This window comes from Protopterus annectens, chromosome 14.part0 (genome assembly GCF_019279795.1).
Source record: "Protopterus annectens isolate FY-2018-M chromosome 14.part0, PAN1.0, whole genome shotgun sequence".
NCBI classification, from domain to species: domain Eukaryota; kingdom Metazoa; phylum Chordata; order Ceratodontiformes; family Protopteridae; genus Protopterus; species Protopterus annectens.
In genome coordinates this window covers 46,806,806-46,832,937 of record NC_056748.1, presented here as the reverse complement: position 1 = coordinate 46,832,937, position 26,132 = coordinate 46,806,806, and the positions used below count along the sequence as shown (strand labels likewise).

The 26,132-nt window shown below is 41.6% G+C and overlaps 1 protein-coding gene across 2 annotated transcripts in view; it reads left to right on the top strand.

Moving 5' to 3' along the window:
- The window catches only part of RUFY2 (RUN and FYVE domain containing 2), a 2,497,315-nt gene that overhangs the window by 2,394,169 nt on the left and 77,014 nt on the right, over nt 1-26,132 (top strand). For both annotated transcript variants that reach the window (XM_044055761.1, XM_044055762.1), the window contains 2 exons: nt 9,885-9,933; nt 10,039-10,116. In XM_044055761.1, the coding sequence (XP_043911696.1) occupies nt 9,885-9,933; nt 10,039-10,116 (127 nt within the window). The remainder of the gene's footprint in view (nt 1-9,884; nt 9,934-10,038; nt 10,117-26,132) is intronic.

Below are 26,132 nucleotides of genomic sequence, written 5' to 3'. Positions count from 1 at the left end.
AATGTTCTCCACGAGGGGCTAATACAGACAAACAACTAGTGTCAGAGCCATGGACTAAAGCTAAATGCCAAGAAAATATCCTTCAGGAAGTCATCAACCTCTGGTAAGTGTCATTGACAACACACCCCCTTAGAGATGAAACAGTAGTAGTCAGGGACTTAGGGACACACACAGACTTAAACCACAACACAATGGAGGAAGACGGTGCTTCCAATAAAACCAGTAACCAAAAACAAAGCCAGAAGAAGCACCAGTGAGGTCTAAACTGATAAAAAACATAACCATGACCACTCAGTGGAACAGGCAGCTCTTTTATTGCGAAATTAACGCTCAATAGTTTCATCGCGTTTTTGTCCACATAAAACCAGGACTTCATCAGATAACAGGCTGTCTTATCTGATGAAGTCTTGGTTTATTTTATTTTTTAATTGTCACTGAGTTGTAACTATGCTGTTGTATAGGGGCAATGTTGTTGCTTAAAATGGACCATTAGGTCTGGTTTATGTAGCTTTTAAGAAGTAGTTGTAGTTGGTTTGTATCATTTTTGATTGCAGGAGCAGAGCACACTAGTACTGAGTCAGTGGTATTGGCATATTGTTTAGCACAGGGTTTTTCCATGTTGTTTGCAAAGGAGCTCTGAGGTCCTCCATTCAGGCTTAGCCTGGAGTTTTCCCAGTGTCCTTTAAGTGGACTAACAAGTTTCTGTCTTCCAAATAGTTTATAAACCAATATACTGAGCTTCTTAAGACATCCATTGCTTTTGATTTACTGACAAACAAGTTGTACTGTACATTTGTCATGTGCTTTGGAGAAGTCTAGCAAAACTGCAGTGACATTACCGTGGTTTTAGCTGGCCCTTAAGAAGCAAAGCACTTTCCATACAATGACCTGATCAAATGCCACATTGTTTTCTAAGGAAGTGTCTAGAGCAATATGCAGTTGCAAGAGACCAATCACTTGAAAGCAGGTCTGAAATGAAGGCCTTTGGGTTGTATCATTTTATGTGTTCTGTATAAGAGAGCCTTCAGGGTCTTTTGATCTTGTTTTTAGACCAGACAATGTAAGTGGCTACAAATGCCATCAGGCATTGGTCCCAGCCTGCTTACAATTTCCAAGAAAAAAGAATAGGATACAGTCTTTAGAATACTTTCTTATTGTAGAACTTCTGGGATCTTGTGATGAGATTGATAGCTGTATTAACTTTAAGTGGCTGGACAAGACCTATTGTCATGTACTATTCTGCAGTGACTCTCTACATGACTGATACTGATTATTCCTATTTTACATGTTTAGATGAAGAAATGCAGGGAGATTAACACTCAGTATGTTGGGTTGTGCACTGTATGCCAATACATGCTAGTATAATAGACCTCTGTGCATTGTTGTTTGATGCACAATGTATCTTCTGCACATGTGATGCTGGGCAGCTGTTCTCCATCTTGCCATAATACATGATGGCAGTGCCTCTAACCCTGTTGTGGATGCACTCATTTCTGGAGATGTTGAAAATAGGTGGTATGGTTTGTTTACTTGTGATGTGCTTGTTTGGCAACTCTCCACACTCATGAGGCTGTGAAGTTTGGAGTGTGTAGCCACCCTTGTATGACTTCCTGTGTGCTTCACAATCTTCTGGCACCGATGTGAGTAACTTAACATTGTCAGGTTGCTTCCAAATTCTGTCATTAAGAACAAGCAATTGCATGGTAGAGCTTTGGTTAATTTCAGGGCTGTCTGACTTGACAAGGTGCATTGGGAAAATTTAAATGAGTTGTGAGCATTTGCTATTCATTCATTCATTTTTCAAGTTAACTGCTTAGTCCAGTTTGTGGTTATAGGAGAAATGGAATTCATCTCAGCATTAACTGAGCAAACAATGACAGTTGTAGATAGTCCATTTTTGTAGGAGTAGAATCTCTCTATAAAATGAAGAGTAGTGATACTTGATAGTGGGCAAGCCATATACTTTTTAATAACTGTTTTATGTAAATGTATTAAATAATAACAAACATATAAAGCAAGAACATTATTAAATTTAAAAGTAGTGCTCAGAGGCACCAAACAAGTAAAACTTTTTACGGTATGTAAAAGTATTAGTTGGTTCACAAGCAGGCAAAAAGAAAAAGAAGTGTAGCAAGATAAAACTTCCCATACCTTTATAAAATAATGGAACTCCAGTCACATGCCTAAACCAGTATGAATTATAATAGTGATTTTTTTAGATTATATATGCTCTAGAGAGAAGAGGAATGAAGGTCAGCAGGACTAAGACAGAATATATGTGTGTGAATGAGAGGGAGGATGGAGCAATGGTGAGGATGCAGGGAGTAGAGGTGGCGAAGGTGGATGAGTTTAAATACTTGGGATCAACAGTTCAGAGTAATGGTGAGTGTGGAAGAGAGGTGAAGAAGAGAGTACAGGCAGGATGGAGTGGGTGGAGAAGAGTGTCAGGAGTGATTTGTGACAGACGAGTACCTGTAAGAGTGAAAGGTAAGGTCTACAAGAGGGTAGTGAGACCAGCTATGTTATATGGGTTGGAGACAGTGGCACTGACAAATAGGCAGGAGTCAAAGCTTGACGTGGCAGAGCTGAAAATGTTAAGACTTGCACTGGGTGTGACAAGGATAGACTGGATTAGGAATAAGTATATTAGAGGGTCAGCCGAGGTTGGAAGGTTTGGAGACAAAGTCAGAGAGGCAAGAGTATGTTGGTTTGGACATGTGCTGAGGAAGGATGCTGAGTATATTGGGAAAAAGATGCTAAGGATGGAGCTGCCACGTAAGAGGAAAAGAGGAAGGCCTAAGATAAGGTTAATGGATGTGGTGAGAGAGGACATGCAGGTGGTTGGTGTGACAGAGCAAGATGCAGAGGACAGGAAGAAATGGAAACAATTGATCTGCTGTGGCGACCCCTGATGGGAGCAGCCGAAAGAAGAAGACATTTCTAAAACTTATATTGCAGTGTTAAGAACTTAAAGCATTTTGTGTATTTTACTGCTAAATGTTTCTTAGTTTAAAGAATTAAGGCTTAGGCAGTTATTAGTAATATAAAATTGTGTTGACATAAAAGCAGTTATTAGCATTCTCATATCAATAAGGTCCTATTTGTTTGACTTGAATATGTAGTAAAGAAACTCCCAAGTAAAATTTATATTATTATAACTCTGGGAGGTCAGTTGGCATATTAGAAAATATCAAATGTTTCTAGAGAGCGTGGAGTCCCACAGAATATGGAGCAAATCAGCCTAATCTGCTTCACATGCGGTACAAATAATTACCTGGGGAAAATTTGCTTTGTTATAAGGTGTTAAATAGGCATTATTCATAACCGTACATTGTGTAGAGAATAAATTCTAAAGTTGCACACATTTTGAATTCATTTGAAGTATTGTAGCTATATTCACCTCTTATGTAGCAAAACATTCTTGTAAAGTCCAGTATGAAGAAATTAAATACTTGTCTTTGAAGTTGTACTTTATAATTAACTAGTATGTTTTAGATATAGCTTTTTCAGAGGTTAGAGATGCCCATTGATTTTTTGATAATTTAAACATTTTATCTTTCTGGGACCAGTATAGAAACTTTGCAGTTTCAAAATGTAATAAATTGTGAATAACCTTTAGGAAGATTTACTAATTTTTGTGTTGAATGAGGAAATCACTGCCCATTTTATCCTTAATTAACAGGCAAGCCGTGTATTTTAAAAGTGAAATTTGTGATTTGTATTGTGCAAATACTGAAGAAGCACATAGTCATAAAGTATTGGAAATGGATGTGGGGTTTCCTAATGTACGGGCAGAGTGTTATGTGAAAGACTAATTTGAGGAGACTAGCTATGGCAGATGAATAGGGATCGGTGTTCGGGTCTATATTAGATCACCGAATGCTTAAAAAAACGAACAGTGATTAATTGACCCTATATACGCGGAAGCTTACAATTTCGAACTGTCAGAACAGCGATTTTTTTCCTAGGGAAAAAAATCGCTGTTCCAACAAAAAATAAATAAATAAAACACTTTAAACATTACATTAAGTGGGGTCTTCGCCCCCCCCCCCCCACGTGGAAAGAATTTGTGTAAAAGCCACTTCGATATTTTGCTGTTTCAGGCTTTTGAGTTCGACCAAGACCCATTTGAAAGAATGTTTCTTCGGTCTTCTAATAGGGAACCTGGTATTCTTGTTTGTGACTAGACATTGGATTCTTATAGGAGGTGGGTAACGAATGGCACCTGCTCTTACTTTTCACAGCACAGAATGCTAAAAGCGTGGGATAATAAAGTGCATAAGTAGAGCATCTGGCCTGGGAGATGGAGTGTGTTTAAGGCAGGCAAGATAACAGAAGTGTTTCTGCACCATGGAGTGGTGGCCTGACCCTTCTGAATAGAATAGAGCTTCCAAATGCCGGTTTAACCAAGTTGTTCAAACTGCAGTTTAGTCTGTAATAGTTCTAAATATTGTTTTTACTACTAATAAAAAAAACATTATTTATAATTGCAGCACCTCTTCACTAAACCTTCACTGGAGTATACTTAAGTATAGCAACTGTATTTAAATCCCATGAAAAATGTAAGTTAATTAGAATACCTTTAGGTCAAAGCATATGTATATGAATATACTGCCTCAGCGGAGTACAGAGGAGTCATTACTATTGAGCTAAATATTTTTCATTAGCCATAACACAATGCGTTATCCTGTACTAGGAGTTCTGGACAGGGGCAGCAGGGGTTGAGTCAGGTCTCTAATTGCACCATTAAAAGAGGGGAAAAAAAACTTGGCTAGGCTTATAAGAGCCTCAAGTCCCTTAGCCTAGTAACCTCCTATGAGGAGCATACCCTGCAGAATTTGTGCCATTTAGTCGTGAGGTCAGCACTGTACATTATCAGTACTGCAGAGGAATTTAAATTGAAAACTGGACAGCAGAGCAGCAGGGGGCATTCAGAGGTGTTGGCTGTGGCTCTGTGGGCCCTAAACTGGACAGCAGAGCAGCAGGGGGCATTCAGAGGTGTTGGCTGTGGCTCTGTGGGCCCTAAACTGGGCAGCAGAGCAGCAGGGGGCATTCAGAGGTGTTGGCTGTGGCTCTGTGGGCCCTAAACTGGACAGCAGAGCAGCAGGGGGCATTCAGAGGTGTTGGCTGTGGCTCTGTGGGCCCTCACAAAGTGCTGTGCATTTACTAAATATGACTCTGTGTTTATTGCAATGTAGGAAATGTTTTCTATGCTGAATTGTTGTGCTTAACAGCTGTATGTCTTTTGTAAGAGGAAATGCAGTTTCAGTCGACATACACAAATAAATCTGTGACTATCATAGGTTCATACTAGGCTATCTGCCCTAGGGCATTTATAAGCCTAGCCAGAATGTGTTTGGCTTTCACCACCCATTTTAAATTTATTTTGCTATGCACTTTTTCGAGGTTAGTATACTGTGCCTCTGTCTAACAGTGACACAGAAGTGATACCCGGGGTAAACCTACGATCTCCCATCCACTCATCAAGATTCCTCTTGAAGAGAGTCAATGAGGGACTCTGCCTAACCTGGACTGGGATTTTATTCCAGAGTGAAGGGAGCCTCTGGGTTATGAATCTGTCCCTCCAGCATGTCCTATTTATTTCAGTGCTGAGGTTCAAGTCTCTCAAGCGCGTAGCTCGATGGGATTTGGATTTTCTGAGGTGCAGCATGTCCATTAATTCCAGGTTGGACATGGCTTTATACGTCAGGCACAGATCGCCTCTGAATAGGTGGTATGCCACTGAGTAGAGCTGGAGTTTCTTTAACCGGGCAGCATATGGCATCTGTTTGAGCCCTTTGATCCTCTTGGTGAGGTACTTTTGGGGTCTTTCCAGTTGCTGCAGGTGTCTGGTAAGGTACATCCCAAAAGAGGCGTTGTACTCAATTATGGGCCTGATGAGGGATGAGTAAAGAGGCACAATGACGTCCCCTGATCTAGATGTGAATCCCTTCATGATTAGGTGGGCTATATAAAATGTTTTTCTAACCACTTTGGCCACGTGGTTGTCAAATGAGAGATTGCTATCAACTTGGGTCCCCAGTTCCCTAATTACTTCTTCTGTACTTAATGGATTACCACCTATGTGGTAATTTGTGGGCACTTTGTTTTTGCCAAAGGGGATGACCATACACTTTTTGGCATTTAGCTTGAGGCCATGGCTCTGGCACCAGTTGTCTGTTTCTATGAGGCCCTTTTGGAGGATGCTTGTGTCGGCTGGAGAGTCGATTATGGCGGCAGTTTGCAGTCATCTGCGAACTTGGTCAGCCACAGTCCTTCCGTGTTGGCCTGTACCTCTGAGAAATATATACCAAACAAGAGAGGTCCCAGGACTGAGCCTTGTGGGACACCACTTCTAACTGGTTTGGAGTCTGACATGGCTCCAGCAATTCTAACCACGTGGGTTCTGTCCTTGAGCCAATTTGCAATCCATCTAGTGACATAGGGGTTTATATTTAAGCTGGTGAGCTTATCTATAATGCCCGAGTGGGGTATTGTATCGAAGGCTTTTGCGAGGTCCAGGTAGGCTGTGTGGACCACCTTCCCCTCGTCAATGGCCTTGGTGACTGTTTCAAAGAAATCAACCAGGTTTAAGAGGTAGGATCTGCCCTTAACAAAGCCGAACTGGGTAGGATCCAGTGTTTGTAGGTCCCCAATATCTTTATTTATGAGGTCCATGATGATCCTTTCCATAGCTTTGCAGACCAAGCTAGTCAGGCTTATGGGGCGATAGCTTCCAGGATCCGTTGAGGCACCACCTTTATGGAGAGGGACCACTGTTGCTGTATGCCACTCTTTGGGCACATATCCTGTAGTAAGGCTGAGACTGAACAGTAGTTTTATGTTTGAGTTTAGCTCTTCTTGGAGTCCATGTAGGACGCAGCCCGGGACACCGTCTGGTCCCATTGATGCTGTGTTTTTTGCTTTGGAGAGGGCGGCTCTTACCTGAGCATCTGAGATGTCAGGGGGGCAGCACTCTGCTGGGATAGATATTTGCCCTTTTGGTGGGGGGGGGGGTTTGCGCTGAACCTGTCAGCTAGGATGTTGGCAATGGCTGTGGGTTCGGTGTATTTTTTGTCATTTTGGACTAATTCTGAGCATATCTGGGAATTACCACCCAGGTTCCTAACATAACTAAAGAAAGCCTTGTGATTATCCTTAGTGTCCTGTGCAATTTTTCTCTCGAAGCTGGCCTTAGACAATTTTATGTGTGCCCGTAGTTTTTTGCTAATACTGATCAGTGATGCCTTCCCTTTTTGGGATTTTGCTCTATCATTTAGTAGCTTCCTCCTTCTATTGTATAGTTTGTTTATGGCTGGGGTCCACCAGACAGGACGTCTGCCTTTGGAGGATTGGGTCTTGGTTTTATTTGGGATCGCATGATCCACGCATTCCTGAAGGTGTTCATAGAATGCGTTTATAAAGGATTCTGCGGTCTGGGCTGTATTTTCCACAGGCCCGGGGCTTTGAAGGATTCCACCTCAGTTTTGAGGAGTGTGAAATTTGCTTTAGAGAAGTTTTTCACTGTGGTTTTCTGGGCAGGGGTGGGATCGGGATGTGAATATCCAGTGAGATTAGTTTATGGTCTGATCTTACCAGTGAGGGATACACTTCTGGTCTGGAGCATAGAGTCCCCATGTTGGTGATGATCAGGTCCAGTATGTTTTCCCCTCTTGTGGGAATGGTAACAAGTTGTTCCATAGCATTTGAGTTTATAAATTCTAGGAACCTTTGGGCTAGGGTGTTGGAGCTAGAGTAATGCTCCCAGTCTATGTTTGGGTAGTTGAAGTCGCCCAATATAATGGTGTTTGGAGAGACCTTCATATTTTCCAGTGTTCTCAGGAAGGCCCAGTGGGGTTCCTGGGTTTGGGAGGGTGGTCTGTAGCAGGCTATAAACTGGAAGGCAGTTTTACCCACTGTTAGTTGCACATGGATAGTCTCTGATGCTTCGTGCTTTGCCACCAACCTGGAGGTGTGGGTATCTTTGATGAATATCGATACTCCCCCTCCTTTTGTGGTTCGGTCCAAGTTTTGGGGCTGAAAAGCATGGTATGAGGTATAACCTGGTAGTGCTGGGGTGCTCTCGGGAGCCCTGAACCAGGTTTCTGTTACTGCGAATATCGATGTTCTCCATGCTAAGGAGAGTTTTGAGTGCGTGCATCTTGAGGTTTAGACTTCTGGCGTTGAGTAGCATTACTCTTAGTTTCTTATCCCTTGTGATACCTATGGAGGTGGGTTTGTCTTTTCAGCCTTGCCTAAAAAAGGCACTATGGGGGTAGCAAGAGCCTTTGCCAATATCCAAAAGCCCAGGGGTGACAGGTGCAAGCCGTCCCTAGCGAAGCATCGTGGCTTGTCGAGCATATCATCCCAAGCTGACAGGCACTGGATCCCCTTTGAATGACACCAGTACTTAAGCCAATTGTCAGCTAGTAACCATCTGCCACAGCTGGGAGCTTTCTTGATGAGGATGGGTGTATGCATAGAGGGAATGGGTGCAGTGCAGACTGCTTGGTGCCATGATCCACTCAAAACATGGAAGGCAGGTACAGGAGTGACCTGGGGCTTATGTTCGATATATCAGACTGAATGTGCAGTGGCCTGAATTGTGGGTGTATGGAAGGTTCCACTCACAGAAGAAAAACACAATGGCCCCTACAATGATGCATGTCACATGACCTTTGCCAGAAGAGGGGGGTTAGAGCCATAATGGGAAACTCCTGATGCCTCTGTGGTGGCTGTTGAGGTCAACTTTTATCCAGGTTGGAATAGTTAGGAAGGCTAGGAAGATGAGAAAGCTGATGGTCAGCAGGAAGTGGAGGAGGAAAAGGATGTAGGAAAATGTTCTAAAAGAAAATTGAATTCCTCAGTTAAGGTCTCTGAAAGAGAGGTTCTTATTTGGCACTAGAGACTTCCTTCTGGTTACTTGCATATATATTGCCAAATTAACAGTAATTAGTGTCACCTTTCTTCACTTCAGATGCACTAAATGCTTCTAAAGGACTGCTTTGTAAAAACTGCATCCAAAAAACATGATCTGTGAGAGGCAGCTTATGTATTTTACACGGATCCCAGGAGAGACCCTATATTATTAATAAGTGAGGGCTGTTCAATTTACAGATCAGTGTACTTTGACTAAGCAGTCTGTCTTGATAAAGCAATCATACATGATTTTGTTTTTGCTTCGGGAGGGAGATTGTGTTGGTCACACTAAGATTTTTCACATAAAGGCAGACAGTAGTATTTGGGAAGTCGGACTAAATGCAGAAAGAAAAGAAAAGAAAACATTCCCCTGATGCAGAGATCAGTTTTCCAGTTTGTTCTAATAACATTTTTAGTTAATGGATGTAGACATCTAGTCATATAATGTTAGCTATGCAGAGTAAATCAACTTTTTACATCAGTATTTTCTAATCAACTCAAAACTTCATCAGTTTTTTTCTTAATATTTAGCAAAGCAACTTCTTTTTAGGTCTTCCAGATCATCTTAAAACGACAGATACTTGGTTAGCCAGCATTAGGCTGTGAGCTGAAAACATAGGAATGCAAGCCTACTGCACCATCAAGTTATCAAACAGAGCAGCTTGCCCTTTCATTGCAGTGTGGTGAGGGTCTAACAGCCCTATGACACCTCCCAATACTGCTGTAGTGATTCACAAAGCCCATGAGGTGGTATGCATCTGCTGTGGTGAATCCACAAACCGTTAAAATAATTTCTGCAAAATAAGTGGCTGTTATAGAAAAGGTCGTTACATGTTACAAAACTAGTTTCATTGAGAAGGTTTAAACTTTTCTTCAGTCACATACCAAAAGAAACGTTATTATGATCATTCATTTTATGCTTTCATTGTTAAACATGCTGACTACAAGTGTGCTATTTTATTTAGGTCAAAACTTAAAATTGAAGATATAAAGGAAGCGAATAAAGCCTTACAGGTTTGTATACTGCTGATTTGTTAAACTGATTATTTATTTAATTAAATCTCCACTGGATGATATTAGATGTAATGATGGTGACTTTCTTTCATTCATTTAATGCAGGGACAAGTGTGGTTAAAAGATAAAGAAGCAACGCATTGTAAACTTTGTGAAAAAGAGTTCTCTATTGCCAGACGAAAGGTATGTTCAGTGAGGATACGAAAAAAAATATTATTTAATCTTTACAAATCTTTATTCAAAATGACAGTATCTGACATTATGACAAAGTAAATACAAACTTCCAGACTAGTTTTACAGTTTGCAGCACGAGGCTGCAGAGCTAGTGTTCAACACCCATTATAGGTAGAAGGAGACTATGAATTGAGATTTTATTTTATGGTGTTTTATTCTATTTATGTTTGCTTACTGGGGTAGTGCACTGTATAAAACCGTCCATTTTCAAATAAAGCCCAGGTGATTGAATCACCATAAATGCAGGATTATAACAGAAAAATAAGAAAAAGACATCAAAAGTAGCAACACTACACATTTGTAAACAACACAAATTTGATACAGGTAATCATAGAGTTAAAAGTAATTGGTATAATTACAGTAAGGAATTGTCCTGAAGTTTTGCTTGAGTAGCTGTTACAACCTGCTGAAAATGTTTGAGGTTTACAGTCTGTACACGTATGTATATATGTGTGCGTGTGTGTGTGTGTGTATACGCTATTAGTCCATTAAGTAATAAATACAGAGTAGAAGTGGAGGGTGAAAATCAGAATGAAAGAGCAGAGATAGTGACTAGGTGCTTAGGTGATGCGTGAGACATTGCTCAAGAAATCAAAAAAATCATCTTTAGATCAGTTCTGCTAATTACTCCAATCATTAGCGGACCGGAGTTCTGCTGTGGTGACCCCTAACCGGGAAAAGCCAGAAGACACAACAAGTAGCTTAATTTGAAATGCTGTTCAATATGGCTGTTCAGTACTTGCACAGGCACATAGCCCTAAGCTTCATAGGTTCATACTAGGCTATCTGCCATAGGGCATTTATAAGCCTAGCCAGAGTGTGTTTGGCTTTCGCCACCCATTTTAAATTAATTTTGCTATGCCCTTTTTTGAGGTTAGTATACTGTGCCTCTGTCTAACAGTGACACAGAAGTGATACCCGGGGTAAACCTACGATCTCCCATCCACTCATCAAGATTCCTCTTGAAGAGAGTCAATGAGGGACTCTGCCTAACCTGGACTGGGATTTTATTCCAGAGTGAAGGGAGCCTCTGGGTTATGAATCTGTCCCTCCAGCATGTCCTGTTTATTTCAGTGCTGAGGTTCAAGTCTCTCGAGCGCGTAGCTCGATGGGATTTGGATTTTCTGAGGTGCAGCATGTCCATTAATTCTGGGTTGGACATGGCTTTATACGTCAGGCACAGATCGCCTCTGAGCAGGCGGTATGCCACTGAGTAGAGCTAGAGTTTCTTTAACCGGGCAGCATATGGCATCTGTTTGAGCCCTTTGATCCTCTTGGTGAGGTACTTTTGGGGTCTTTCCAGTTGCTGCAGGTGTCTGGTAAGGTACATCCCAAAAGGGGCATTGTACTCAATTATGGGCCCGATGAGGGATGAGTAAAGAGGCACGATGACCTCCCCTGATCTAGATGTGAATCCCTTCATGATTAGGTGGGCTATATAAAATGTTTTTCCAACCACTTTGGCCACGTGGTTGTCAAATGAGAGATTGCTATCAACTTGGGTCCCCAGGTCCCTAATTACTTCTTCTGTACTTAATGGATTACCACCTATGTGGTAATTTGTGGGCACTTTGTTTTTGCCAAAGGGGATGACTATACACTTTTTGGCGTTTAGCTTGAGGCCATGGCTCTGGCACCAGTTGTCTGTTTCTATGAGGCCTTTTTGGAGGATGCTTGTGGAGCGTCTGACCCTTGTGTAAATACATTATTGTTTTCAGAGAAAGCTCTCTATCCTGCTTTGGGGTACTGTCTAGAAGATGAGAAAGCACAATGTTCTTTCTTCATACATTGGAGTCTCTTGACACATATACAATGCCCTCTCTGCTGTTTATAGCATTCAGTTTGTCATATGATCATAGGAGGTTACTAGACTAGCGACCTGGAGGTCATTTCAAGCCTGGCCATTTCATCCCAATGTGATACCATAGATACTCTAGTCAGTACCCAGGATTGTATTTAGTAGTGAGTGCCCATGTCCAGGAGGGTTGTGGGCGCTATCCCCGGTAAGAATTTACGGTACCCCATCCACTCATCCAGGTTCCATTTGAACAGTGTCATAGAGGTGTTCTGTTCCACTTGAACTGACAGCCTATTCTAAAGATGCTGCAGTAGCTAGCAGACAAATCGGTACCTCCAACAGAACCTATTCAAGTTGCAGGCCATATTTAGGTCCCTGGAATGGGTAACTTAGTAGTCCCGTTTGATTTACAGATGTGCACCAAATTCATTAGGTTTGGGTCGAAGATTGCAGTGTACGCCAGGCATAAGTTTCTCCTAAGAAGTCTGTACGATACTGAGTATAGTGACAGGGACTTTAGTCAGTCTGTGTAAGGCATGTGCTGGAGTCCTTTGATCTTCTTAGTTAGAAACCCCTGAGGTCTCTCCAATTTCTGCAGGTGCTTTGTACGGTACATGCCGAAAGGGGCATTATACTGAATTGTGAGGCTGATTAGTGACTAGTACAGAGGGGTTATAACCTCCTTTACTCTAGAGCTGATGCCTTTGCTAAGCAAATGTGCTATGTAGAAAGCCTTCCTTACTACAGTAGACACATGGTGGTCAAAGTTAAAGTCGCAGTCTACTTGTGATCCAAGATCCCTTACCACTTCATTGGTACATAGGGTATTGTTGTTAATCTGACAATGTGAAGGGACATTGTTTTTACCGAAGGGAATGATGATGCCTTTCTTTGCATTCAGTTTGACAACATGACTAAGACACCAGTCATTGGTCTGTGTAAGACCCTACTGAACTATACTGATATCATTTCGGGATTCAGTAATTGCACCCAGTTTGCAGTTGTCCGCAGACTTGGTCAGCCACAGCCCCTTAGTATTGGTTTGAACTTCTGAGAAGTATATCAAACAGTAGGGGAGCTCAGCGCTGACCCTTGTGGCACACTGCTGCTGACAGTTCTGCTGGTTGATGTGGAATCACCCACTTTGACAGAGTGTGATAGGTTTGTGAGCCAGTTGGCAGCCCATCTTAACAACAGTGCTTTAAATTGTTTGCTAAGTTTATCGGTAATGCCCGAGTATGGGGTTGTGTCAAAGGCCTTTGCCAAGTCAAGGTATTCTGTATGCACAGATTTGCCTTTGTCAATGGCCCTGGTCACATTTTCAAAAATAATTTCATGCCTGGGTTCCTAAAGACAATTCAGTTCTTGTTGGGACACCAGTATTCTCTGTAAACACTGTGATGTAGTTTTGAGCCTATATTTACAGCACAATATCATAAAGAATGTAGCTTTACTGAGTACAGTGAACAGAGAGACTGTCATTTCGAGTGTCCATATGAAGTACAAAAGCAGTGTTTGTCATATAGACACAGCTTCTGCTTATGTACCCATTTTTCTATATCAATAATATGTAAAACCTACTTGAAAAAGGCTGTGTTAGAAAGCAGATCCAGACAGAAAAGCTTCCACTTTTAATCAGCTCATCATGGCATTGCCCTTCAGTTCCTCTAGATGGTGGTGTTGAGCCAGGTGAGCCAGGCCAACCATGTGTTTTGGAATTCTGTGTGTTAGTATAATTTCTAACAGTTATGTTTTGTCCTTTTGGACTGGCTCACCATGGCACTGATTCCTGGCATAGCCAAATCCTATTTAGAAGGGGCCCTAGGCAGGGTAATAGACCAGGCCCTGAAACCACCACCATCACCATTCCAGCATCCCATTACTTGGCTGCCTCTCCCCAGTTACCATAAATACTGTTTAAACCTGTCAGTGTACTTACTATTTTATTTTATTTTACAGTGATTACAGAGATTTAGATTTAATTTAAAAACTTATTTCAAACTTTAGAGCAGAAACATTGATACCTGTTTGCCAAACAGAACGGTCTCACACCGGAAACAGACATAACATAGGTTCATAGGCAGGTACTAGGCTATTGGCCCTAGTGCCTATATAAGCCTAGCCAAAAAAGTACCCTGGCTTTCGCCACCCAAGAAAATTATTTTCCTGTGCCATGTCGAGCAGAGCCACAGAAGTGATCCCTGGGGTGAATTTCCTATCTCCCATCCAATCATCACATTTTCTTGAAGAGTGCTAATGAGGAGCTTTGTTTAATATAAATAGGTAGTTTGTTCCAGAGTATGGGAAGTCTCTGGGACAGGAATCTGTCCCTTCAGCATGTTCTGTGTATTGTTGTGACAAGGTTTAGGTCCCTAGAGTGTGTAGCTGAGAGAGATTGGGATTTCTTTAAGTGGAGCATGTCCAACAGCTCTGGGTTTGACATAGCTTTGTATGTTAGGCAAAGATTGCCTCTGAGTAAGTGATATGCGAAGGAGTAAAGCTGGAGTTTTTTGAGATGGTCTGCATAGGGTATCTCTTTGAGGCTGGTAATCCTCTTTGTGAGGTATTTCTGCGGCATTTCCAGTTGTAGATGTCTTGAGAGGTACATACCAAAAGGGGCACTGTATTCTGTAATGGGTCTAATGAGTAATGAGTAGAGGAGAACAATGACCTCTTTTTTTTCCTGGATGAGAAACTTTTTGTGATGAGGTGTGCCACATAGAAAGATTTCCTGAATACTGTGGGGATGTGATTATAAAAGGAGAGACTACTGTCCACCTGTGTCCCAAGATCTCTTATCACACTTTGGGTGTTAATTAGACTACCGCCCATGTGGTAGTTCATGGGTACAGAGTTTTTACTAAAAGAGATGACAATCCACTTTTTGGCATTGAGCTTGAGGCCATGGCTTTGAAACCAGGCATCTGTCTCAGTGAGGCCCTTTTGTAGGATGTCCACATCATTAGGAGTTTCGATTATGGCTCCTAGTTTGCAGTCATCTGCAAACTTCGTTAGCCAAAGACCTTCTAAGTTAGCCTGTACTTCAGAGAAGTAGATACCAAACAGGAGAGGACCCAGGACTGAACCCTGTGGTACTCCACTTGTCACTGGTCTGAAGTCGAATTTGGAGTCTGCTACTTTCACAGTGTGGGTTCTGTCAGTGAGCCAGTTGGCAGCCCATCTTGTAACATAGGGATTTATACCCAGTTTAGTGAGTTTATCTATAATTCCAGAGCGGGGAATGGTGTCGAAAGCCTTGGCGAGATCTAGATAGGCTGTGTGAACCACCTTACCCTCATCTACGGCTTTGGTGACCGCTTCATCGGGTTTAGGAGACATGATCTGCCTTTTACAAACCTGAACTGGGTGGGGTCCAGAGTTTGGAGATTACCAATGTCATTGTTTATAAGTTCCATGATGATACGTTCCATAGCCTTGCAGACCAGGCTTGTCAGGCTAATGGGGGGGGGGGTAGTTCCCGGTGTCCGTGGTGGCTCCCCCTTTGTAGAGTGGGATGACTGTTGCTGTGCGCCATTCAGTGGGCACAAAGCCTGAGGTAAGGCTATGATTGAACATGGTACTTAGGTGGGGTGCCAGTTTGTTCTGTAGTTCGTGTAGAACGCAGCCTGGGATGTTGTCAGGTCCCATGGATGATGTGTTCTTGGCTTTGGAGAGTGTGGTTTTTACCTGTGCAGCCATGATTACATGAACTTTGCATTCTTCCTGTATAGAGATGGGCCCTTTAGGGGGTGAGAGGGGGGTAAAGTTAGCACTGAAACTATCTGCCAGGATGTTGGCAATATCATTTGGTTCTGTATATTTAGTGCCATTATGCTATAACTCAGAGCAAATCTGAGTGTTGCCATTGAGATTCTTGACATAGCTATAGAATGCTTTGTGGTTGTCTTTAGAATCAGTGGCAATTTTGTTTTCGTAGCTAGCTTTGGAGAATTTTATGAGGGATCTCAGCTTCTTACTGAGGCTGACCAGGGAGTTCCTCCAATCATGGGATTTTACTCTTTTTTGCAGCATTTTATTTCTTCTGTTGTAGAGTTTGTTTATGGCAGAAGACCACCAGATTGGCTTCCTTTTTTTGGAGGATAGCATCTTGGTTCTGTTAGGGATTACACGATCCATGCACTCGTGTAAGTGTTTATAAAGTGCATTTGTGTAGGATTCAGCAGTCGTACCTCTATTGTCCATCTGCATGGGTGTCGTGAAGTCTGCCACTTGTGTCTTAAGAAGTGTGAAGTTGGCTTTGGGGAAATTTTTTATGGTGGTTTCCCTAATGGGGGTGGGATGTGGATGTCTAGGGTGATTAGCTTGTGGTCGGATCTGACCACCGAGGAACTGACCTCTGGTGTGGAACACTGGTTGCCCATGTTGGTAATGACTAGGGCTAGGATATTGCTGCCCCTAGTGGGGGTGTGGATAAGTTAGTTGATCCAAGGCATTGGAATTTATGAATTCCATATAACGTTGAGAAAAAGAGTTGGTACAGGAGTAGTTTTCCCAGTTAATGGTGGGGTAGTTGAAATCACCCATTATTAGGGTGTTAGGTTGTACCCTAATATTTTCCAGTGTATCAAGAAATGAGGAGTGGGAATGCTGGGGCATGGTGGGGATCTGTAGCAAGCTACAATTTGGTTGCCGTCTTGCCCAGAGTTAGCTGCACTTGGATAATCTCGGATACATTATGCTGAGCAACTAGCCTGGAGGTGTAGATATCCTTAATGAATATGGACACACCTCCGCCTTTTGTGTTTCGGTCCAGGTTAGGTGGCCGAAAGGTGTGGTATGAATTATAGCCTGGAAATCAGAGGTGCTTTCTGGAGCCCTGAACCAGGTCTCTGTCACTGCACAGATGTCGCTGTTCTCCATTTTAAGGAGTGCCTTGAGTGAGTGCATTTTGAGGTTTAGACTTCTAGCCTTGAGTAGCATTACCCTCAGATTTTGCTTGCTTGTACCTGTTACGGTGGTGAATTTGTCATTTGAACCTTGCTTAAAAAAGGCACTATAGGGGTGGCAAGAGCCTTAGCCAATCCGGAATCCCAAGGGCAACAGGTGCAGGCCATCTCTGGCAAAGCATCATGGTCTGTCGATCATGTCATCCCAGGCAGACAGATAACTGGATCCCCTTAGAATGACACCAGAAGCTTAGCCAGTTGTTGAAGTCAATCATTTTGTCCTTGTACTGTGGTATCATTCTTGGTGATGGCAGGATGCTACTTAGGGCTAGGGTCATACCTGCCTGGGCTACAAGATTGGAAATCTCCTCCATGTCTCTTTTCATGTAGTCCAGGGAGGTACGTCTCAGGTCATTCACACCAACATGGACAATGACAGAGTCATATTTGTACTTGCTGTGGAGTGACCTGAGTGTGTGCATTATGTGGTGGATCCTGGCACCTGACAGGCAGCTGACAATAAGTTTCTCCTTGTTTAGCCTGGTGAGTGGAACATCACTGTGCCTGACTATATTGTCACCTATGACTAGAGTGTTGGGTACGTTGTTATGCCTTATCGACTGTGGTTGAGTGGCACACTGAGTTTTTGGGTTGTGTTGGCGGGGGGTGGAGGTTGCTTGCATTTCTGCTTTGGAGGTCCCTGTTGCTTGGGCAGATTTTTATTGAGAGCCTCCGCGAATGTTGGTGTGTGTTTTGTGTTTCTGTGTGTGTGTTTTGGTGGTGTAGGTTTTGAGGGACTATGTGATGAGTATTGTGGTGCAAGTGTTTACCTTCTCCTCTTGACTGTCTTAGTCCAATCTTGGGTGAAGAGAGCTTTGCTTCAAGTTTGGCTATGTAAGTGCATCTCTCACAGGTTGTAGTGTTGGGTGGTAGGAGGAGAGGGTTGTCTGTGTACATGAGGCAATTGCTGCATTGCCCCAAGATGCCCAGATTCATCAGGTAGACAAGAGAAAACACCGGGAGCTGACCCGATAGGTGCTTATTAAGTACTAAAAAATGTTTTTCTCTAGACAAGTGAGTAAAGCTGAGTGCTGTAGTAATTTGTAGCTTATTTAGTGCTTACGAGTTCTGAACAAGTGCTGAACTCAAAGAAACGATTTGATTGCTAAAACTAAAACTGGCTAGTTCTTAGGAAAAATTAGAAGAGCAGACTTTATGGCGCTGGGAATACTTTAACCCTAGCTAAGCGATGATGAATAGTGTTTTTTTTTTTTTTTTTAGATAAGCTACCTAGTGCTTACCACTCCCACTGATGAGCTAGAAGACTTCCCTCCAACACAGAAAGGCTTGGGGTGTCAGAAACTTACAAAAAGTCCTGGATACAGTAAATCTGTATCTGAACTAGACTACCTACAGGAAAGGCAGGAAACAAGCTTAGATTTTTTTTTTTTTGGTAAAGTGGAAAGGGAGAAAGGAGGAGAAGAAGATAATTCAAGGTTAAGAAACTAAGTGGGTTTGCCTTCTCAAATGTTCTCCCTGTATTAGGTAGAATGCGGTAGTGTCCCAGATCAAATTTACAGTAGGGGTGGGCAACTGCAAAGCCACCACGTATAAGAATAGGATACACGGAGGGAGGGTCGGAAACAAAAATCAGAACAAACAAACCCAAACAGATGCTTAACAATTGTAGAAAAGTTCTAGTTAATACCTCACACACAGTGAAACTAGCTAGAAAATTATGCAGCAGGTAATAAAAGTGCTATAAATAACTTGTAAAAATAAGCAAAAAACAGGATACTTAATGTTATATATCACAGATCAGTTTGCTCAGTGCCCTTCCTCCGATTAGCTCAGTGTAAAATGGCAGAAACACTCACAAGTTAACTTCTTAAGTAACAAAGTTGAAACCTGGAACTTTAAAAAAAAGCTCAAAAGAACCAATGAGGTGCTTACTCCAAGCCGTAGTCCAGGTAACCCCAATCAGCCAATGACCATAAACACTTCCACTCTCACTGAAATGCTATACTGACTTTGGATAAACTAAGATGGCAATGCTATACTGGCTTTGGCTAAACTAAGATGACCTGGAACATGTGCTCAGACACACAGCCTCTACCAACAAACAACTAGGCCCAAATCACAAGCCTGAATATGGACAATGCTACAACTACCCACACTACTTAGGTAGAAGAAACTGCAGAAATATTTAAACAGATAAAGGAGCAAGGAGACTCTAGAGAATGCTTTTAACTGCAAACAATTAAGTTATACAAGACACTCCGTGGCAGGAAATCAGAACAAACAAACCAAAACCGATGCTTAACAATTGTAGATAATTTCTAGTTAATACCTCACACACAGTGAAAATAGCTAGAAAAGTATGCAGCAGACAATAAAAGTGCTATAAATAACTCGTAAAAATATGCAAAAAAAAAGGATATTTAGTGTTATATATCACAGATCAGTTTGCTCAGTGCCCTTCCTCTGATTAGCTCAGTGTGAAATGGCATGAGCAACAATAAACTTCTCTTCTCTGAAAATTCACATTCATTGAAACTTATTCATTGAAAATGCATTTAGCCAGTGGCAGATTAAACCCTGGGATGTTTTCAAACCATGTCCCTCACACACACACACACACACACACACACACACACACACACACACACTTTTAGGACCATGCATTAATGCATGTTTTGACTCGCCTTCCTGATTCTAAATACAGCAACATTGTTTAATACAGTAATATTCATTAGCGTGTTTTAAATATGTAGTTTTGAACATTTTTCAAGTAATTGGTGAAACAAACTGCACAAACCAGTAGTGGCAAAAGTACCCATGTCAGAATATTTCAACCATAAAAGGACACACAAACTGCTGCCATTATAATTCACCAATATCTGTAATCAACAATTACAGCTACACATTATCAGCTGTGACCATATCACCCATCTGATTGTGATACAACTGGCCACAGTAAGAGTATTCCAATTAGCTTTACACAAATGCAGATTAGTCCTGCAAAGACCATCTACTGACTAGCTCAGCAGAGACGGTTGTTTTTATTCACAGACATCCTCCAAGCACAGCAATTATGGCTAGATTATTGACTGCATACTTCTCAGATGCCTGTTGCAAAATAACCAGTCACATATTTCAAATTTGTTTCACAGACAACAAAGTTGCCATTGTATTCCACGTTGACACACACACACACACACACACACACACACACACACACACACACACACACACATGTCCTGCAAAGCCAGATTATAGACTATTTAAAAATGACCATACAAGTGCACAAAGTACTTTCATCCATGGAAATCCCCCCACCAGCAGTTATAGCCACTTTGTTGACTGTGCACCTCTTGCTGTTGTGAGGAAATAAAGTTACATGTACTCTGTTACTTGCGTTGGATGAACTACATGAAGTGGTATAAGGATCACTAGCATCTTACCATAAGACCCTGCAATGTGCAGCACATTTTAGAGTATTTATGAGAAGATACAAAATATTAACCACCTGATAAAATATGCTAAGTCAATACATATGCAATTGCTGCAGCAGTAAAACTTCAGCTTTAAAGGAAACTGTTCCTAATGCAAATGTTACTGACATTTAGATATTGACAAAGGCACACCTCACTGGACTATATGAGGAGAGACATAATGGAGCTCATTATATATGTGTGTGAATATGTGTCCCAGATGGGTATGACTCTAGACTCTAGCATTGACTAGCGTTGTACCTTCACCCGTATAGATGGCACAGTACTAGTAAAAAACGATTGATTTCAACAACTGGCTTAGTTTCTGGTGTCACAACAAGAGGATCCAATATCTGCAAGCCTCAGGAGACAATGATCAACAAACCATGATGCTTTGCCAGAGATGGTTTGCACTTGTCACCACTTGGCTTCCTGATACTGGCAAACACTTTATCTCCATAGTGCCATTTTTAGGCCGTGCCAAGTTGCTAAACCCTCCAACATAACAAAAATTACTCACAACTACCTAAAGGTAATGCTGCTTAATGCTAGGAGTTCGATCCCCCTCAACTCAGGATAAAACAAAGGGAGGTAGTGTCTCAGTGTTTATAAAGGACAAGTCCACTGCTAGACTGGTCCAACAATATGACGCACTTGAGCTACTTCATGCCCAACTAACCATAGGTGTGACCCTCCGATGATATCCTTACTAGCTACAGATCCCCTAACATGAGTTGGGAAAACCTCACCTCCTACCTAAACCTACTAGAATCTTTTAACATTTAGCCTAACACCATAATTATGGGTGACTTGAACCCCTCCATAAACTGCGAGACTTATACAACCCATAATTCACATGCTCAGATGTTTAGGACATCATCCGTGCAAATGCCCTGGAGCAACTAGTTAGCTTCCCAACTAGGGTACAAATATCTTAGACCTAGTACTCAACGAACATGGGGGGATGCTGCTCCCTCCTGTGTATTAACTCCTCCCTGGTAAATTCCAACCACAAAATGATCTTTAGTATTAAAACTAACCTAGAGCCCCTATCAAACTCCAAACCTGTTAAGAACTTTGATAAGACCAATTATCTCAAACTAAATGACAACTTGTTAAACTTTCAAATCCCTCTGAATCCGGATAACACTGAAGCCTACTCTGGGCTATACACAAAAGCACTGTACAACCATATTCATAGCTGTGAGGAGGCAGTACCTGTCTGAGTCAAACCAATGATTAGTAACAAAAATAAACCATCCTAGTGAACCCCTAGCATAAATAGGCTATTCAACAAAAGGAAAAAAAGCCTCTGCAAAGCCAAGAAGGAATAGACATATCAGTGCAAAAAGACACTCACCAGTCTAAATAAACAAGTTAAAGAGCTGGTCAAAGTCGCCAAAGCAAACTATGAGGCAAACATGGTCTCTTGGGTGAAAGATAACCACAAGACTTTTTTTTATTAAGTTCGTAACGTCAGGGGCAACGCTTAGTAATGTACCGGGTTAATCATGAATGGCAACACTTACACCCAGCCTGAAACTATAGCAAACCTGCTGGTCAACAAGTTAAGTTCAAACCCCCCCCCCCTCCCATCACCTCCTACCACATCCAAAGAAATACTCACAACCATCCCTGTACTGGTCAGTATGAGGTAACAGATCCTTACTGTGCTTGCTAAAGTCAAAAATACAGCCTCCAAGGTTCCCGACAACATTCCAGGATGCTTGTTAAATAGCTTAAAACAGAATCTGTCAGGGCCACTAGAAATGTCTTTAACCACAGCCTCCGAATGGGCTTTGTCCCAGAGAAATGGAGGACTGCAACAGTTGTCCGTCTGCACAACAGGGGCCCATAAAATGACCCAGAGAACTACAGACCCATAAACTTGACCAGTCTTATTTGCAAGACCATGAAGAGAATTATCATGGATGTGAACAATAATGACATAAGAACCCTCCAAAAACTGGACCACACCCAATTTGGCTTTGTCAAAGGGAGTTCTTGTCTTCTCAATCTGGTGGACTTCTTTCAGAAAGTCACCAGGGCTATGGATGAGGGTAAAATGGTACACATCTAGACCTGGCCAAAGCTTTCGACACATTCCCCCACTCAAGGATTATAAATAAACTTACTGAGTTAGCCATAAACCCGTATATCATCCAGTGGACAGCCAACTGACTCACTGACATGACACATTGTCCAGATGGGTGAATCCACTTTGATAAGAAACCTGTTACTAGAGGTGTTTAACAGGGCTCAGTATTGGAACCCCTCCTGTTTGGTGTATACTTCGCTGAAGTGAAGGTCAATGTTGGGGGCCTCTGACTCACCAAGTTCGCTGATGACTGTCAGCTGAGAGCAATCATTGAATCCCCAAATAATGTTGACATCTTCCAGACAGGCTTAAAAATGACAAATGGCTGGTGCTAAAACCATGGTCTGAGACCAAATGTTAATAAATGCGCAGTCATACCATTTGGTAAATCAGATATCCCTGAAATTTTAATATTGATAACATACCGTTAAAAGTAGACCCTGGGGTGAGGGACCTAGGAACACATATAGTAAACTAAACTTTGACCACCAGGTAGCTGCAATAGTAAGGAAATCCTTCTTTGTGGTTCAAGTTATACATAAAGGCATGGTATCAAGATCAAAGGAAGTCATAGTGCCATTGTACTGAGCCTCCATCAGGCCCATAATCGAGTACACTGCTCCCTTTTGCATGTACCTAACCAGGGACTTACACTAATTGAAGTAGCCCTGGAGGTTTCTCACTAAAAAAAAAATACAAAGTGTAAGACACTTGTCTTATGCAGACTGACTAAAGGCCCCATCTCTTTACTCATATCACATATCATTTATTGAGCTGGGACTTATGCCTGACCTACAAGGCATTCTCTGATCCAGCAAGAAAAATTATACAAGAGTTGCGCATTCTATGGACTTGAGCCTTATTTGTGACTTGCTGGCGAAACAGATTCATATCCCAAATGCTACCTTGTCTGTGGAATAAACTTCCCATCTTCATTAAAAAAGCATGTCCCTCACTCTCTTAAAAAAGAATTTGGATAAATGGATGGGGAGCTGTAAATTCTTTCCTGGGGTACTGCCCATGTCCCTTATGGATGGAGGCAGTCTGTAAAATGACTCGGAGCTCCAACACCCTATGACCCACTACGCTGATACCACCCCATCCCATATCTAGGGAATTAAGATATAATATTGATAGCGCAGTGGTGCAGTGATTAACATTGTCACCTCACAGCAAGATGTTCTTTGGTTCAATTCTCGGCTGGGGTGCCTTTTGTGTGGAGTCTGCATGTCCTCCCTGCGTTCATGTGGGTTTTCTCCAGGTGCTCCAGTTTCCTCCCACATTCCAAAGACGTGCGTCTGGAGCATTTCTCCCCAGGCCTCTGGTGAAAGTGGGCTCTATCCTAGTTGGGCTTTCCTGGTCAACAAATGTTAAATAAAATATTACCATATCTTGGGGTATTATTGGCTATGCTTTTAAAGGTTCTTATGTCATTACCCTAGTAATCACCTACAAACCTATTTAGATTTCAGTTAAAATGTATATAAAATTGTACAGTTAAAAAAAAATCACGGACAGTCATTTTTTAAGCAAAATAAAATATCCTGACATTGAAAACAGACTTGGCATGAGAAAATCTAAACTTCTCTTCCCTTGAAACTTACAGAAAGCAGTTGAAAACTAAGAAATAAATCCACAGAGTTGAGTAGAAACCACTGAACTGTTTATTAACTGAATGCTTTCATCAGGCGCTCGCCCCAAGACTTCATCAGAATAATTAGAATTAGTTAAACATTTTCTTTAAATACAAAAATGTAAGGTATGCAGAGGGCCCCTAGTACTAGAAACCAATATGGTGTATATCAGGGGATATGGAAAAGTTTTTTTGGCTAAGAAATACAATTGCCAGACTAAATGCCTTGTCTGTATTGCAATTTGTCAAGTGTGTGAACGATTTTATATTGGCAAAACTATTAATATGTTACACAAGCGTATTTATCAGCATATGTACGATATTAGGAGGGCCAATATTAAAAATGCCCTGGCTAGACATATTATAGAGCATCCACAGCATACTTTCAAATTTTCTGTTTTGGAACAAGTATGTCTCGAAGGGACCAGGGGTGGACCTGTTGAGTTATTTCTTGAATACAAGGAATTACTCTGGCAGTTGAGATGCAATGCTACGAATAACTGTGGTTTAAATGATATATTATCCATTTCAAGTTATTTAAAACTCAAGTCTGATTTCCATCTATAGTTGTATTTATTAATATTGAATTGAATGTATTTTTTATTTGTAGTTGTATTGAACAAGAATGGACTGGTTGGATTATTGTAATTTTACATCCACTGTCTTTACTATGACTCAGATTATAATGAGTTTAATTTAATCATGAATTTATTGAAATGTGAATTACATGGCACGATTTTATAAAAGGTGGTCAGGCTACTATGTATGTTTTGTTTAGTAATTAGAGACATATGTTTGGAATAGGAGGCTTGTTTTTAAATTGTTAGTGTTAGGTTTTAACCAGTTGGGATGCATAGGTTTGATATGTGATGGTCTATTTTTGTATTTAAAGAAAAATGTTTAACTAATTCTAATTCTGATGAAGTCTTGGGTTGAACGCCTGACGAAAGCGCTCAATTAATAAACAGTTCAGTGGTTTCTACTCAGCTCCGTGGATTTATTTATTCCCTTGAAACTTGCATTTAGCAAAAATGCATCTGGCAACCAATTAAACTACAACTGACATGCTGGGATTCATACTCAATTAGCATAAAGTGAAGTACTAATTAGCACCCAAGTGAATGGTACAGGAATTCAAATGACAAATGAGCAATGCATTTGCTAACAGCCTGGGGCAGCCCAGTGGACACAAGTGGGACTTTGCATGAGCAGTGTAGGAGCACTGCCTGGTGAAGTAACTTGGCAAAATCACATAAATGATTAATGAAGGCTGAGGTAATCACACCATGATTAATGAAGGCTGAGGTAATCAAACCATGATTAATGAAGGCTGAGGTAATCAAACCATGATTAATGAAGGCTGAGGTAATCAAACCATGATTAATGAAGTTTGAGGTAATCAAACCACGTACTACAGAAAGCAGCTGTTTAACAGCTCACAGCCATGCTGTTCTATACTGAAAACTAGATAACTGTTGTAGCACAAGCACAGTGCATTTCAAACGTATGTGTCTGCAAAAAACAAGTTAATAAATGTAGTCATAGATTTAATACTAGTATTACACTTGTAGACTTCATGCTGTATAATTTATTTAAAGCTAAATAATAAACACACTGTTAGCATTCAACAGAACAAGAAAACCAAGGATGATGTCCAAAGAACATGGCCGATATTTTTTATGGCAATCTAATTTCCTTCAATGTAATCTTCAGTGGTATACCACGGTGGTGCAGCGGTTAGCGTTGCCACCTCACAGCAAGAGGTTCTCCGGTTTGATCCTCGGCTGGGGTGCCTTCTGTGCTGAGTCTGCATGTCCTCCCTGTGGTCACGTGGGTTTCCTCTGGTTACTCCGGTTTCTTCCCACATCCCAAAGACATGCTGTAGGTGGATTGGACACTCTAAATTGGCCCTAGGTGTGAGTGCGTGCGTGTGTGTGCCTTCTGTGGAAGGTTGGGCACTGGGCTGGCAACTAGACAGCGTAAAACACCACTGCTAATCATGATCCGCTGTGGCGACCCCTAACCGGGAAAAAGC